The 17,255-nt window shown below is 43.7% G+C and overlaps 2 protein-coding genes across 4 annotated transcripts in view; one reads left to right on the top strand and one right to left on the bottom strand.

The window, feature by feature from the left end:
* Positions 1-1,250, top strand: part of LOC112230850 (multiple C2 and transmembrane domain-containing protein 1) — a 43,798-nt gene extending 42,548 nt beyond the window's left edge. For all 3 annotated transcript variants that reach the window (XM_024397188.2, XM_042311166.1, XM_042311167.1), the window contains 2 exons: positions 141-238; positions 648-1,250. In XM_024397188.2, coding sequence (XP_024252956.2) covers positions 141-238; positions 648-719 — 170 coding nt within the window. In that variant the 3' untranslated portion in view covers positions 720-1,250. The remainder of the gene's footprint in view (positions 1-140; positions 239-647) is intronic.
* A 10,028-nt stretch (positions 1,251-11,278) lies between these two features.
* Positions 11,279-16,814, bottom strand: LOC112231491 (toll-like receptor 8). The gene is made up of 2 exons (XM_042311711.1): positions 16,810-16,814; positions 11,279-14,578 (listed from the first exon to the last, which is right to left on the bottom strand). Exons 1-2 carry the CDS (start codon positions 16,812-16,814, stop codon positions 11,485-11,487), a joined length of 3,099 nt encoding a protein of 1,032 aa, XP_042167645.1. The 3' UTR covers positions 11,279-11,484.
* Positions 16,815-17,255: the final 441 nt, after the last annotated feature.

Below are 17,255 nucleotides of genomic sequence, written 5' to 3'. Positions count from 1 at the left end.
TGTCTACAGACCCCAAACTGAAGATGCAGGCTAGCCTCAAGGAGGGGTGTAGCTAGCCAGCTCCTGGGGTTCTGACCATTACATCCCTATCATCGTCTCTAACCTGTTCTGACCGGTTTCTTCCCCTCCACTCTTCTCAGGTGTGAATAAGTTTACTAAGAAGCTCAGGAATCCATACCTGATCGAAAACAATGAGGTGCTAGACTTCCTCTCTAGAGTCCCCTCAGACGTACAAGTGGTAGGTGCTGTGTGTGTGTGTGTGTGTGTGTGTGTGTGTGTGTGTGTGTGTGTGTGTGTGTGTGTGTGTGTGTGTGGACATGTTTAACTATACTTGTGGGGACCAGAAGTCCCCAAAAGCATAGTAAACAAGCAACAATTTGACTAACTAGGGACATTTTGTTTGTCCCCACAAGGTCATATACTATTTCTAGGGGGGTTAGGGTTAAGGTTATAATTAGTGTTAGGGCAAGAATTAGGGTTAGTTTTAAGGTTAGGGTTAGGAGCTAGGGTTAGAGTTAAGGTTATGTTTTAGGGTTAGGGAAAATACAATTTTGAATTGTGTATCCCCACAAGGTTAGTTGTACGTGTGTGTGTGTGTGTGTGTGTGTGTGCGCGTGCGTGTTTAACTCCGACTGTGTATTGGACAGATGCAGTATCGGGAGCTGAAGTTCGATCCAGGACAGAGCCCCAGCAAACGAAAGAAGACCAACCCTGGCTAGACACACACTGGACTCTGTCTCTGGGGGATTTTCAACTCCCCCATACTTTGTAAATAGAGTACGCAACTGTAAACATTGTAAAACAAATAGTATAGAATTTTTTTATATGATGAATATTTCATCATTACGATTAAGACTAGTGCTAGTTTTATTTTGTATGTTTTAGTTATTGTGGAAGTCACAGCACAAAGAGATGTTTTTTTTTACTCATTTTCTTTGTTTGGTCACAATATCATTTTATACAACGGGTCCAAACACTTGTGAATTTTTAAAATGGAAAGACTCCCTTCTGGAGACGTGTGCTTTCCTCCGACTAGATACCTGGACACCTGTACAAGATCAGCACAGGGACACACTAGCCTCCAGGACTATGTTGCCAGTTATAATAACAAGGTTTTTAATAAAGATTTCTACAGAGATATATACAAATATATGTATGTGTATAACGAAGAGTATGCATTTATATCAAAGAGCATATACGTATGTACTGTGTATGTTTGTCAAATCAAATCAAAAAAAATATTGATCACATACACATATTTAGCAGATATTTTTGCGAGTATCGAAATGCTTGTATAATAGAAAGAAATACTTCAAAGTTGCTATTGGCGCCATCTTGGCCCTAGTCTGAATTTCTGCAGGTTTGTTTTTAACGTACAGAGAACAGTGAGTCTTCTTGTAAAACTCTTCTGTTTCTTTGGTCCAGACACATTTTTTATATGAGCATCTGCCATTGAATACCCCGAAGAACATGGCTGACGTTTTACATTCTCCCAACCAATTGTGCTATTTTGTTATTTTTTTGTAACTTATTGTGTACATGTTACTGCTACCGTCTCTAATGACCGAAAATAACTTCTGGACATCAGAAAAGCGATTGCTCACCTCAGTCTGGAAGAAACTTTTTCCTTTAACAGGTCCGACGAGAAGGATATCCTGCTTTCACTGGAACAGGCCCAGATCCACGCCTTTTGCTTGAAAAAAAGACGCCAGAAAAGGGGCCGCAGATCGGGGATCCTTCTGAGAATCCTTCTGTGAACGAGTAAACTCCCACTGCCTTCCATTCTTCTCGCTAACGTGCAATCAATGGACAATAAAATTGCCGACCTACGATAAAGATTATCCTACCAACGGGACATTAAAAACTGTAACATCTTATGTTTCACAGAGATGTGGCTGAACGAAGATACAGACAATATAGAGCTAGCAGGATTTTCCATGCACCGGCAGAACATAGACGCTACCTCTGGTAAAACGAGGGGTGGGGGTGTGTGTCTTTTTGTCAATAACAGCTGGTGCGCGATGTCTAATATTAAAGAAGTCTTGAGGTATTGCTCGCCTGAGGTAGAGTACCTTATAATAAGCTGTAGACCACACTATCTACCAAGAGAGTTCTCATCTGTATTATTCGTTGCCGTCTATTTACCACCACAAAATGAACCTGGCACTAAGACCGCTCTCAACCAACTCTTTAAGGCCATAAGCAAAGAAGAAAATGCTCGCCCAGAAGCGGCGCTCCTAGTTGCCGGGGACTTTAATGCAGGCAAACTTAAATCAGTTTTACCCTATTTTTATCAGCATGTCACATGTGCAATCCTAGACCGCCTTTACTCCACACACAGAGATGCATACAAAGCTCTGCCCCGCCCTCCATTTGGCAAATCTGACCATAATTAAATCCTCCTGATTCATGCTTACAAACAAAAACTAAACCAGGAAGTACCAGTGACTCGCTCAATAGGGAAGTGGTCAGATGACGCAGATGCTACACTACAGGACTGTTTTGCTACCACAGACTGGAATATGTTCCAGGATTCATCCAATGCCATTGAGGAATACACCACCTCAGTCATCGGCTTCATCAATATGTGCATCGATGACGTCGTCCCCACAGTGACTGTACGTACATATCCCAACCAGTAGCCATGGATTACAGGCAACATCCGCATCGGGGCGGCAGCATAGCCTAGTGGTTAGAGCGTTGGACTAGTAACCGAAAGGTTGCAAGATCCAATCCCCAAGCTGACAAGATACAAATCTGTCTTTCTGCCCCAGAACAAGGCAGTTAACCCACTGTTCCTAGGCCGTTATTGAATATGAGAACTTTGTCTTAACTGACCTGCCTAGCTAAATAAAGGTTAAAAAAATAATTTAAATTTAAAAAATTGAGCTAAAGGCTAGAGCTGCCGCTTTCAAGGAGCGGGAGACTAATCCGGATACTTATAAGAAATCCTGCTATGCCCTCAAGACGAACCATCAAACAAGGAAAGCATCAATACAGGATTAAGATTGAATCCTACTACTACTCAGACGCTCGTCAGATGTGGCAGGGCTTGAAAACTATTACGGACGACAAAGGGAAACCCAGACGCGAGCTGCCCGGTGACGCGAGCCTACCAGATGAGCTAAATACCTTTTATGCCTCGAGAAAAGCAACACTGAAGCATGCACGAAGAGCACCAGCTGTTCAGTAGCCGATGTGAACAAAACCTTTAAACAGGTCAACATTCACAAATCCGCTGGGCCAGACGGATTACCAGGACGTGTACTCAAAGCATGCGCGGACCAACTGTCAAGTGTCTTCACTGACATTTTCAACCTCTCCTTGACCGAGTCTGTAATACCTACATGTTTCAAGCAGACCACCATAGTCCCTGTGCCCAAGGAAGCAAAGGTAACCTGCCTAAATGATTATCGCCCCGTGGCACGTCGGTAGCCATGAAGTGCTTTGAAAGGCTGGTCATAGCTCACATCAACAGCATCCTCCCGGACACCATAGACCCATAGTGCCCACGAAGCTCATCACTAAGCTAAGGACTCTAGGACTAAACACCTCTCTCTGCAACTGGATCCTGGACTTCCTGACAGGCCGCCCCCAGGTGGTAAGAGTAGGCAACAACACGTCTGCCACACTGATCTTTAACACTGGGGCCCCTCAGGGGTGTGTACTTAGTCCCCTCCTGTTTTCCCTGTTCTCCCACGACTGCATGGCCAAACACGACTCCAACACCATCATTAAGTTTGCTGACGGCACAACAGTGGTAGGTCTGATCACCGACAACGATGAGACAGCATATAGGGAGGAGGTCAGAGAACTGTCAGTGTGGTGCCAGGACAACAACGTCTCCCTCAATGTGAGCAAGACCAAGGAGCTGATCGTGGACTACAGGAAAAGGCGGGCCGAACAGGCCCACATTAACATCCACGGGGCTGTAGTGGAGCGGTTCGAGAGTTTCAAGTTCCTTGGTGTCCACATCACCAGCGAACTATCATGGTCCAACCATACCAAGACAGTTGTGAAAAGGGCACGACAAAACCTTTCCCACCCAGACTCCAGCCACCCAAGTTATAGACTCGTTTTCTCTGCTACTGCACGGCAAGCAGTACTTGAGCTTCAGCTTCTATCCCCAAGCCATAAGACTGCTGAACAATTCATAAAATCGCCACTGGAAAATTTACATTGACCACCCCCCTCCCTTTTGTACACACGCTGTTTGTTTGTTACCCATGCATAGCCACTTCGCCCCCACCTACATGTACAGATTACCTCAACTAGCCCCTGCACACTGACTCAGTACTGGTGCCCCCTGTATATACTCGTTTTTGTTATTGTGTTACTTTTATTATTACTTTTTACTTTAGTCTACTTGGTAAATATTTTTTCTTGAACTGCACTGTTGGTTAAGGGCTTGTAAGTAAGCATTTCACGGTAAAGTCTACACTTGTATTCGGCGCATGTGACAAATAAAATTTGATTTGATTTGACTGAACTTGGACTGCTAGCAGAATCATCTAGGGAGTCAATGCATTCTAACTTCGAATGCTAAAGGTTATTTTACAATGTCAGTGTCTCGCATGAATCTGAACCTGTGAGAAAGGGCATTTATGTATGTGATATGTGGAGTGCATAGTCATTGTGTGTGTTGCATGAGTGTGTGTCGCATCCCGAAGTCAGTACAAAGGCTTGTTGACAGTGTATTTGCATTTATCCCAAGAATAGTCTTTTTCTTTAACATCAGCTCCATCAAAGGTTTCGTCCTGGTTCTCATGTGATTTTACCTGATCAGGAGTTTAACCTGTGATGTGTGTGTTTATAAACATTCATTGGCAGATCATGGGTTGAATGTGAACTGACAGTGTGCTCTTATCGGAGAACACGTCCGTGAAAGGTTTACCATAGAGTGAGGTCACTGCACACGTTGGTGGTGTCCACAAAAAGTACCTGATGAAATGAAGAGGACAGAGACTCACACCTGGAACAGTATATGCTTTGTTTTAATAAAGATTCATTAGAGGAATAGCAGGTTTACAACATGAGCTCGGTCGGCTGAAGCCAAAATCATGAGATCATCCTCTGATAATGTTGGTGAATGTGAAATACATTTGTAATGTTTAATTTTCTGTCTCTGTCTGTATAGACCATGTTCATAAATCATTGTTGTGCCGCTGTGACTGTTAATGCCTGATGCTGAAGGAATTCTGTATGGTCTGCCTGAAACAGTATATAAAGACCATGAAACTGGAGCAAAAATCATTTGTATAGAGAGTCTTACTGTGGGTGTGCTCAGAGGCGGAAGGTTCGTGGGAAGATTTCCTGCTAATGGGGTGGCGCTACGTGCACAGAGCCATAATCTAAATATATGGCTCTGGGTGTGCTGTTCTCTCTGCTTCATAAACCACGTTTACATCTACAGTTTTTATGCGAGTAAAGTCATATCGTATTTTTAAAAAATCACAACAGCTGTGATGGAAACAGGTTGTTTCGGTACAATTTTATAAATGCAGAGAGATCATGTGTTCTTTCGACATGGTGGGATCTTTTTGTGTCGGTAAAGTTAATTATTGAAGAAATGGCGATGGAAACGCCTTTATGCGCAAATATTGCAAGATGGCAACCAATATTGCAAGATGGCAACTGGTCGCCTCGCTTCGAGTCCTTAGGAAACTGCAGCATTTAGTTTTTTATGTATTATTTCTTAGATTGTTAGCCCAGAAAATGTTAAGTGTTATTACATACAGCCAGAAGGAACTATTGGATATAAGAGCGACGTCAACTTACCAACATTACGACCATACAACTTTCCCGAAGCGGATCCTTTGTTCTGACCACCACCCAGGACATTGGATCTAATCCCAGAGGCCGACCCAAAAAACGTTGCCGCAGAAGAGGTAGACGGAGCGGCCTCCTGGTCAGGCTTCGAAGGTGTGCACACCACCCACCGCTTACGAGTATATTAATATTACTCGCCAATGTCCAGTCTCTAGACAACAAGGTGGACGAAATTAGGGCAAGGGTTGCCTTCCAGAGATACATCAGAGATTGTAACATTCTCTGTTTCATGGAAGTATGGCTCTCTCAGGATATGTTGTCAGAGTTGGTACAGCCACCAGGTTTCTTCATGCTTCACGCCGACATAAATAAACCTCTCTGGGAAGAAGAGGGATGGGGGTGTATGCTTCATGATTAACGACTCGTGGTGTAATCATAACAACATACAGAACTCAAGTCCTTCTGTTCACCTGACCTTGAATTCCTTACAATCAAATGCGGACCATATTTTCTCCCAAAATAATTCCTGTCAGTTTTTGTCACAGCTGTGTATATCCCCCCTCAAGCAGATACCACAACGGCCCTCAAGGAACTTCACTGGACTCTATGTAAACTGGAAACCATATATCCTGAGGCTTCATTTTTTGTAGCTGGGGATTTTAGCAAAGCAAATTTGAGAACAAGGCTACCTAAATTCTATCAGCATATTGATTGCAGCACTTGCGCAGGCAATACACTGGATCACAGCTACTCTAACTTCCGCGATGCATACAAGGCCCTTTCCTGCCCTCCCTTCGGCAAATCTCATCACGACTCCATTTTGCTCCTACCGTCCTACTCAAACGGGATGTACCCATGACTAGAACCATTCAACGCTGGTCTGACCAATCGGAATCTGCGCTTCAAGATTGTTTTGATCACGTGGACTGGGAAATGTTACGGCAGCCTCAGAGAATAACATTGATGTATACGCAAACTCGGTGAATGAGTTTATAAGAAAGTGCATTGGAGATGTTGTTCCCACTGTGACTATTAAAACCTACCCTAACCAGAAACTGTGGATAGATGGCGGCATTCGCGCAAAACTGAAAGCGCGAACCCCCGCATTTAACCATGGAAAGATGACTGGGAATATGGCCGAATATAAACAGTGTAGTTATTCCCTCCGCTAGGCAATCAAACAAGCAAAATGTCGGTATAGGGACAAAGTGGAGTCGCAATTCAACGGCTCAGACATAAGACCTATGTGGCAGGGTCAACAGGCAATTGCGGATTACAAAATAAAACCAGCCAAGTCACGGACACCGACGTCTTGCTTCCAGACAAACTAAACACCTTATTTGCCCGCTTTGAGGATAATACAGTGTCACTGATGTGGCCCGCTTCCAATGACTACGGGCCCCCCTCACTTTTTCCGTGGCCGACGTGAGTAACACATTTAAACGTGTTAACTCTCGCAAGGCTACTGGCCCAGACAGCATCCCTAGCTGCGTCCTCAGAGCATGTGCAGACCAGCTGGTGTGTTTACGGATATATTCATTCATTCATTCTCTATCCCAGTCTGTCGTCCCTACATGCTTCAAGATGGCCACCATTGTTCCTGTACCCAAGAAGGCAAAGATAACTGAACTAAATGACTATCTCCCCATATCAATCACTTCTGTCATCATGAAGTGCTTTGAGAGAAGGATCATATCACCTCCACCTTACCTGCCACCCTAGACCCACTTCAGTTTGCATACCGCCCCAACAGGTCCACAGACGATGCAATCTCCATTACACTGCCCTATTCTATCTGGACAAGAAGAATACCTATGTAAGAATGCTGTTCATTGACTACAGCTCAGCATTCAACACCATAGCACCCTCCAAGCTCATCATTAAGCTTGAGGCCCTGGGTCTCAACCCCGCCCTGTGCAACTGGGTCCTGGACTTCCTGATGGGCCGCCCCCAGGTGGTGAATGTAGGAAACAACATCTCCACGTCGCTGATCCTCAACACTGGGGCCCCACTGTACTCTCTGTTCACCCAACCTTCCAACTCAATCATTACGTTTTCAGAAGACACAACAGTAGTGTGCTTGATTACCAATAACGACGAGACGGCCTACAGTGAGGAGGTGAGAGCACTTGGAGTGTGGTGTCAGGAAAACAACCTCTCACCCAATGTCAACAAAACAAAGGAGATGATCGTGGACTGCAGGAAACAGTAGAGGGAGCACCCCCCTATCCACATCTACGGGACAGTAGTGGAGAAGGTGGAAAGTTTTAAGTTCCTTGTTCCATACACAACACAGAGAAACTGAAATAGTTCACCCACACAGACAGTGTAGTGAAGAAGGCGCAACAGCACCTCTTCAACCTCAGGAGGCTGAAGAAATGTGGCTTGTCACCTAAAACCCTGACAAACTTTTACAGATGCACAATTGAGAGCATCCTGTCGGGCTGTATCACTGCCTGGTACGGCAACTGCACCGCCCTCAAACGCAAGGCTCTCCCGAGGGTGGTGCGATCTGCACAACGCATCACCAGGGGCAAACTACCTGCCCTCCAGGACACCGACAGCACCCGATGTCACAGGAAGGACAAAAATATCATCAAAGACAACAACCACCCGAGCCACTGCCTGTTCACCCTGCTACCATCCAGAAGGTGAGGTCAGTACAGGTGCATCAATGCTGGGACAGAGAAACTGAAAAACAGCTTCTATCTCAAGGCCATCAGACTGTTAAACAGCAATCACTAACTCAGAGAGGCTGCTGCCAACACAAAGACTCAAATCATTGGCTACTTTAATAAATGGATCACTAGTCACTTTAAATAATGCCAATTATGTTGGCACAGCTGAAAACTGTTGTTCTTAAAAGCTATAAAACTGGTCACCTTTAGAAGAGTTGTGTATCTGGAGCAGCATTTGTGGGTTCGATTACAGGCTCAAAATGGCCAGAAACAGTCAGTCTTCTTTTCAGTCTTCTCTTGTTCTGAGAAATGAAGGCTATTCCATGCGAGAAATTGCCAAGAAACTGAAGATCTCGTGGCTTTTTTTATATTCACATGAAAATATGTTGCTAATTGAATGGAAACCTAGTTATACACACAACAAAATGTGTTCTAAATAGTACCAGATAGGGGTTCTTGGGTTGTAGCCACAGCGGAACCCGTTTTGGTGCTATATAGAACCCTTTTTTGAAGGTTCAATAAAGAACCATGGTCATAAGGTTCTAAATGGAACCTGTATGGTGCTATAAAGAAACCATTCCTACGGTTCCATTGTATAAAGAACCATTTAAAAAGGTTCTACACAGCACCAAAAAGGGTTCTGCTATGGTTACCTTTTTGGGGGTTATATAGTACCCTTTTTTTATGGTTCTTTATATAACCTTTACAGAGAATGGTTCTATAAAGAACATTTCTCAGGTTTACATTTTTTTTATTGTCAGTCATATTATATTGTTAAAATTCCACAGTGTTATTTTGTTGATTGGCAAATTGAATCAAGTGAATTACCTCTGGAACAGCTGGGGGTCCCTGAGGAGAGAATTGGGAACCACTGACTGATTTAGTCAACCATTCTAAATTGACACAAGGCACTGTCAGTGGCCATAGACCAATAGTAGGTGATGGTATAACATAACACAGTCTGGATTGTTAAAATAGAAAGATTCCCTTCTGGAGACGTGTGTTCTTTCCTCCGACTAGATACCTGGATACCTGGACACCTGTACAAGATCAGCACAGGGACACACACTAGCCTCCAGGACTATGTTGCCAGTTATAATAACAAGGTTTTTAAATAAAGATTTCTACAGAGATATATACAAATGTATGTGTATGTGTCTTCTGTATGTGTATAACGAAGAGTATGTATTTATATCAAAGATCATATACGTGTGTACTGTGTATGCTTGTCAAATCAAATCCCCAAAATATTGGTCGCATACACATATTTAGCAGATGTTATTGCGGGTGTAGCGAAATGCTTGTATAACACACACAAAAAATACAAACATTATTGCAAAGTTGCTTAGGAGTTAGAAGCAGAGCTACCATGTCTGTCGGCGCCATCTTGGCCTTAGTCTGCATTTCTGCAGGTTTGTTTTAACGTACAGAGAGCAGTGAGTCGTCTTGTAGAACTTCTGTTTCTTTGGTCCAGACACGTTTTTTTTTTAAATCCTTCATACAAGGAGTTGTTCAGAAAATGTTGTTGTGTTGTTTGATGCAAAAAACCACTTTACAAAATAAATGGTGTTATTATTCCCATGTCATTATCACAGAGAATCAGACACATGATGCTACCCTCTGCCTATTGGCTACTTAGCTTATTCAAGCCTGTCTTTAAGACAAAAAAAGCCCTTCTTTTAGCTATTTTACTGGCTTTTTAAAGATGTCTAGACATGTACACGTTTTGTGATCTTGTAGGAAATAATCCCTCCCCCTGCTGACAACAAATGATCTATAACTGGTTTAATAACTCACTAACTAGCAAAGGATATGAAGACATGAGCACCCGTGGTTACATACAGCTCTCAAAACAAGTGGATCTACTCAGTACCGCGATTGTAAACACAGTCCAGTTCAAAGTGAATGGCACAGGTCTTTTCTTTTGGTGATAATAAATCATCCTGATATTGATACACTTTCTAAAGTATGACTCGCTCAAGCCTGCACACCCTGTGGGTCTCTAGGACCAGGGATGGAGAACACTGCCTTCCAGAGTCGGGTGATACTGTAGGAGAAGCCACTGATATGGAACTAGTGGTGTGTACATCATGCCAGTCCTGAACACATGAATCAGGAGTTACTCTGCCACCCAGTGGTTGAGATCTGTAAAATTGTCCTCCCATAGGAAACCATTGTAACTAAGTTTATGAACGTATCGGTAGACTGGTTTACACCTGTCAAAAACATCTGAATGTAGCCAAAATAGGATCATAATACTGTTTTCTTACCAGGTATAGATGAGGTCACGTACATCAACAGTAAACAGAGTCACATGATTTACTATATTGTACTGTGGATGAGGCAGGCATTTTCACAGAGAAGCTAATGTGACCATTGATAATATAATCCTTCACAGGAAAAACAGAAATCAAGGCCTAATATTCTATTATGGATTGTACAGAAAACCATGCAGCCGCTACAATAGGCTATATGTGTGTGTGTGTGTGTGTGTGTGTGTGTGTGTGTGTGTGTGTGTGTGTGTGTGTGTGTGTGTGTGTGTGTGCGTGTGTGTGTGCGCGTGTCTGTGTGTGTGTGTGTGTGTGTGTGTGTGTGCGTGTGTGTGTGCGCGTGTCTGTGTGTGTGTGTATGTGTGTGTGTGTGTGTGTGTGCGTGTCTGTGTGTGTGTGTGTGTGTGTGTGTGTGTGTGTGTGTGTGTGTGTGTGTGTGTGTGTGTGTGTGCGTGTGTGTGTGCGCGTGCGTGTCTGTGTGTGTGTGTGTGTATGTGTGTGTGTGTGTGTGTGTGTGTGTGTGTATGTGTGTGTGTGTGTGTGTGTGTGTGTGTGTGTGTGTGTGTGTGTGTGTGTGCGTGTGTGCGCGTGCATGGCTGTGTCTGTGTGCGTGTGCGTGAAGGGGAACTACACCGTCATGTCTCTAGGAACTGATTCTAGAACACTGCAGAGTAGGAATTGGAGACCTTTAAGCTGAGGGTAAGTAAACTCAGCCATGTTTTTGATCGGTTTCCTGTTTTTGGTCAGTTCCTTTCATGTCCTTGAGTTCACCGCCCAGTGAAGTATGTGCCGTGTAATGATGCGTGTGTGGCTCGCTGATCTTTCCGTATGGCTCTCTTCAGGTTGTGCCAGAACCAGCGCTGGGCAGCCGGACAGGCAGTTGCTGGCCACTCCAGAACACTGCGCCTGCAGAGCCGTCTGCGCAGGTGGAGGATGCGTGACCGCCGTAGAACCTGGGGCTGCAGCAGCAGCAACACCATGGCATCCACACCCTCCTCCACCAGCCGCTGCTGCACCAGCAGGGCGGCCATTTTAACCACACCACGCGACAGGAAGCCCTCTGTCAGCACAAACACCGTTTTCCTGCTCTGTCGCACACTATTGGAAAGGTTATCCATAATAGGCACCCCTGGCATCCAATCACGCTCCTCCAGGCAGAGTGGGCGAACCCTCTCTCCGCGCTCCTCTAGTTCCACCCTAAGGTGGTTCAACACCCAATCAGAGGCCAGCGGGTCTGTGGTGTCATACATGACGAAGGCATCGTAGACACAGGCTGTGTGCTGTAAGAGACATTGGTGCTTCAGCTTGGCCCCACAGTAGTCAAGAATATAGGACAGGTCCCAGTAAAAGAGGTGTGCTGTGAGAGATACCAACAGAACGTGAACGACGAGTAACAACGTGAGGATGCAGAAGGCCATTGCGTTGTCATCCTTCACGCATTCCTCTATGTCGTAACTCAGCACAGACCTGCCCTTCCTCTCCATGGGCATGTCGCACATCACCCCGCTGGCCAGCAGAGGGATCTCCACCTCATTGCTCCTCATCCACAGTTGGAACTCCAGCAAGTCACAGGTGCAGTGGATCGGGTTCCCCTGTAGTGACAGCTGCTGGAGGTGATTCTCAGCTCCAGTTTCAAACGTTGTCTGGTTGATGAGCTCCAGCAGGTTGAAGCTGAGGTTCAGCACATACAGGCTCCTGGCGCCGCTGAGGAAACCAGGCGCTAGCTGGGAAATCCTGTTATGGCTCAGGTCCAGCAGCCTCAGTGAACTGTTAAGAGTGGAGACAGTTAAGGCCACCTGCTCCAGGTGGTTCTTACTCAAGTCCAGCTCCTCCAGATGTGGCAGTTGTGTGAGCATTGTCCAGTTAAAGTCCTCAAGTCCATTTTTACTCAGAGTCAAGTGTCTCAGGGCCTTGGGGAAGTTGTCGTATACCTCAGATGGGATGTGGCGGAGCTGGTTGTATGACAGATCCAGGGACGTCAGGTTATTAAGTTCTCTGAAAAGATGATTAAAGTCCAGACCCTCGTTCAACATGATGTCCAGGCGGTTGCCCTGGAAGTTCAATTCTTGCAGGGAGCTGCTTGACATGGTTTTATCAGTGAGGGTGCTGATCTCATTCCAGCTCAAGTTCAGAACCTTCAGAGAATCCAGGTGTTCTAGGAACGCTAAACTGTGGTTTAGCCCTGCCACCAGAAAGTAATGTTTATTATAACTCAAGTCCAACACCTCCAGTGCTGTCAGTTCACTGAATGCATGCTCATAGCGCAGGTAGACTTTATTCTGGGATAGATCCAAGTACTTCAGCTTGGAGAAATGTACAAACTCACTGCCGTTGAACATGTCTCCAATGAAGTTAGATGACAGGTTGAGACAAGCTGTGTTGTTCAGGCCCTGCAGCATATCAGGGTTTATGTGGAAGATGTTGTTTTTGCTGAGGTCAAGCACTGGACCGTACGCAAGACACTCTGGTTTAATGTTAGGCAAATGGCGACGGTAGAATTGATCCTTGTGTATGAAAGGCCCGTACCTGTCTATATCTGGCTCATAGCCCCAGCCATACCCATTCACAGACAAGGCATCTACCCTCTTGGACAGGAAAGTCAGACTGTTCTCTGAGAGGCCAACACTGGATAAATTGTGGAACTTTTCGAAAAGTGAAAGTTCTGTCCAATAGATGAAGTTGGTTCCCAAATTGAGGACAGACAGATTAGCTAAACTGTAAAGTGGTTCCAAGTGATTTTTGTGAAGAGCTGAAAAAACATAGTTTTCTAGGTGTAATGTCTTCAGAGATGCCAGTTTGGAAAAATTCTTTGAGAGGGTCAAGTTGTGGGAATTTTGTCCAGCATTATTGTAAGACAAGTCCATCACTTCTACGAAAGGTAGCACAGAGAGGAAGTCCCCATTGGCTATCTCCCCAACCAGACGATTAAATGAGAGGTACAGGTAGTGTAAGTTGGTGAGGTTCTCAAACCAGGATCTTTGTAGGTGCTCTAGGGAGTTTCCTGATAGGCTCAGCTCCTGCAGCTGGGAGAGGCTCCTGAAGGCATCTGGGTGGATCTGTAGTGCCCCGTTGGGTGTATTACAGGGAAAGCAGAGGAACGGGGTGTTAGAACACACAGGACAGTTACCCGAAAGATCTAGAGCGCTCAGATTAGTGAGTGCACTCAGGTCATGCTGTTGAATGTGGGAGATTAGGTTCCGTTCGAGTTTGAGCAGCTGGAGGGATGTGGGGAGAAAATTAGGGATTACTTTCAGTCTGTTAAAAGACAGTGTCAGGTTTGTCAGGTTAGTGAGGCTGGAAAAAGTGTGGTTTGCAATATCCAGGGTGCCACTACAGACACTCCCTTGGCAGTTGTCACTTAAACGGATCACTTTAATTCGTAGAATATCCCTGAAGTCTTCCGGTGTTACAGTCCTGATGTCATTGTACCTCAGAAACAAAATCTGCAACCCAGACGGAAGGCCCCTCGGCACTGTGCAAAGGCCATTACCGTCAAGGAGCAGTGCCTCCAGCTGATCCAGCATGGAGAATGTTTGGTCCTCTATCTTCAATGGATGTCCCTGGGGGTTGAAGTTATAGCTAAGGTCTAGCAGAGTCAGATTCTGGAGGTTCCAGAACGAGGAGCTGGAGAGTGTCTTGATTTGGTTGGAGGACAGGTCGAGCTCTGTGGCATTCCAGCTGATATCGTGGGGTACCTGGAGTAGCTTCCTGCACGAGCAGTCGTAGGCCAGTGAATGGTTGAGAGAGATGACATCACAGGGTAGTTTCCTCTGAGCCCAGGTCCTCCCAGAGCAGGAGGGGGAGAGACACAGCAACACTAGGAGTAACAGCAGCCTCTGAAAGGAAGTGTAAAGGGGACACCTGTGGGAACAGGATATGAGTATTTCATGGGCTGAAAACAATCTCAGTTCCCTGAAAGAAGGGACCGGCATAACACACAGCTACAGACTACTTTAAGATACAGTATTATGCATTTCAAAGACGGTTGAGAATGTGAAAGAATCCAAACCCCCAAAAAAAGAGTGCAGACGGCCTCGCACTTTTTCTATTTTAAAAACTGAAAATCTGTCTTGACTTAATTTACTGTGTGGTACATTCAATACAATGCTGGGCATTCCTGAGCTACAACAAATCCTACAATCCTGCTTCCCTAACTCTTTCTAAACACTTTTAAGTTACCAAAAGTGTTATGAAATTTAGTAGGCATACTGTAGTACTTTGGTTGCCAGAAAATTCACCAGTTCACATTTTTCCAAGACTGAACTGTTCCTATGCATCACATCCAAAATCACACTGTAGGCAAATAAAACACCATTCAGATTAAGTTTAAGCAGACCACTCATGAACCTGCCATTGACCTGTCAAGGGTTCGTCGTGGTGCAGTCAGGGCCCAGAATCCACAAAGCATTGACCAATGAGTCAATCTAAGTAACATAGTTAAAATATCCCCTTCAAAATCTGTCAGTTTAAACTATCTTTTTAAAATATTTTTTACATTGGCTGTATCTCAATTCACCACATCCGCCTATGTCGACCTTCCACATCTATTTGTCCCGATCACTTTGCCAACTCTTAATTATTGCCTAATATGTTGGCATGTAAACGTTCTTTTCTTTTTTCTACCAATTCTGATTGTTGTTACAAGCAGAATGTTGACAATTAGCATTATATCAACACACTTGTCACTCCCATTTAACAACTCGAAATGTCACTTGCAAATAATGTTGCATGCAACATTTGAAAGGTCTATAATATTCATCAAACATAATCAAAGTGAACATAAGCCCTACACTCAAACAATTAGGGGTTCAACAAGGGTTCTTCTAAGATCCTCAGAGTTCTTTCTAGAACCTTAGGGTTCTTGGTGCTGGAGGTGGAGGAACCTCCTCAGTTGGTGGGGGTTCTTGCAGGAACCTAACTGCCCAACTGAAACATTTGAATTTGAAAGGACAGCAGGTGCAGGCGCTTAAATTAAAAATGTAAAGATCTCCTCAATTTAAGGTATGTATGATCTAAATCGATGTTAATGTTATATTTTAATATTTGTGCAAATCTTTCTAAAACAGAAAATGGACACAATTCAATGGATATGAATCAACAAAGAGGTAAGAATATGTAGGCTATAAGAATATGTAGGCTATAAGAACATGTAGGCTATAAGAATATGTAGGCTATAAGAACATGTAGGCTATAAGAATATGTAGGATATAAGAATATGTAGGCTATAAGAATATGTAGGCTATAAGAATATGTAGGCTATAAGAATATGTAGGCTATAATAATATGTAGGCTATAAGAATATGTAGGCTATAAGAATATGTAGGATATAAGAACATGTAGGCTATAAGAATATGTAGGCTATAAGAACATGTAGGCTATAAGAATATGTAGGCTATAAGAATATGTAGGCTATAAGAATATGTAGGCTATAAGAACATGTAGGCTATAAGAATATGTAGGCTATAAGAATATGTAGGCTATAAGAATATGTAGGCTATAAGAATATGTAGGATATAAGAATATGTAGGCTATAAGAACATGTAGGCTATAAGAACATGTAGGCTATAAGAATATGTTGAAGGCTGGCTGTATTGGACGCAGATAACTGAACTGCTCACTTTTGTGTCTGTGTCTGTAGGTATACAGAAGAGGAGGCATGCGAAGGTATGTCTATTGGTATGTTATGCAGATCGCATGTACCATCCTGCTCCCTTGACTCTTCAATGAAAATCCAATAGGCCTCTACAATACGGACAAGGTATGTGTATGAAAACCATCATCAACTGTTTTTTTTTCATTCGCATTTACCACAAAAACCAAGGTATGAAAACTGTCATGTGCGTGTTTTGTTAAACATCTGTATAATTACTATTTTTTGGGATACACAGACTTTACCCTCCCTACACCTCTGATGAATATAACAGGAAACCTGTTCGATCACCATGCACTGGAAGATCATTCTGACTATGGATACGGAGAACGTCAACACATTAACATCAACACGCCAGAGGACAGGGGGATACCTAGTCAGTGGTACAACTGAATGCCTTCAGGATATACCCATTGGACTTGGGGCTCTGCTGGGAGTTTACCTCATATTTGAATGTTCCTATTCTGCTTTGCCACTAAAAAGTATAATAAACACTCAAATATTGTATTATTGATGTTATTGTTATTAATATTAATAATAGGGGGGTAGTTCAAAAAATGTATAGGGGTTCCTCCACAGTTTCAGTTTGAAGAACCCTTTTAAAAGGTTCTTTTGAAAATGTATAGGGGTTCCTCCACAGTTTCAGTTTGAAGAACCCTTAAAGGCCACTCCAGGAACCTTTTATTTTTAGTGTAGATGCCATGAACTGCCCAATTTAGGCTTGGTCAATTTAGACATATATTTTAACGACATGATGTTGCGCTCCAAATGGATAACTTGAGTTAATATAAATAAAGTAAGTAATTAAATAATTAAAAAAATGTGTTTATTAGCCTAGTGGTTATAAGTATTTAGGCATATCATGTAAAATAGACCTCATGTGTTAGT

Source organism: Oncorhynchus tshawytscha, linkage group LG33 (genome assembly GCF_018296145.1).
Source record: "Oncorhynchus tshawytscha isolate Ot180627B linkage group LG33, Otsh_v2.0, whole genome shotgun sequence".
In the NCBI taxonomy this organism is placed as follows: Eukaryota; Metazoa; Chordata; class Actinopteri; order Salmoniformes; family Salmonidae; genus Oncorhynchus; species Oncorhynchus tshawytscha.
Note: the sequence above shows the minus strand (reverse complement) of the source record. Positions and strands in the feature narration are given on the sequence as shown.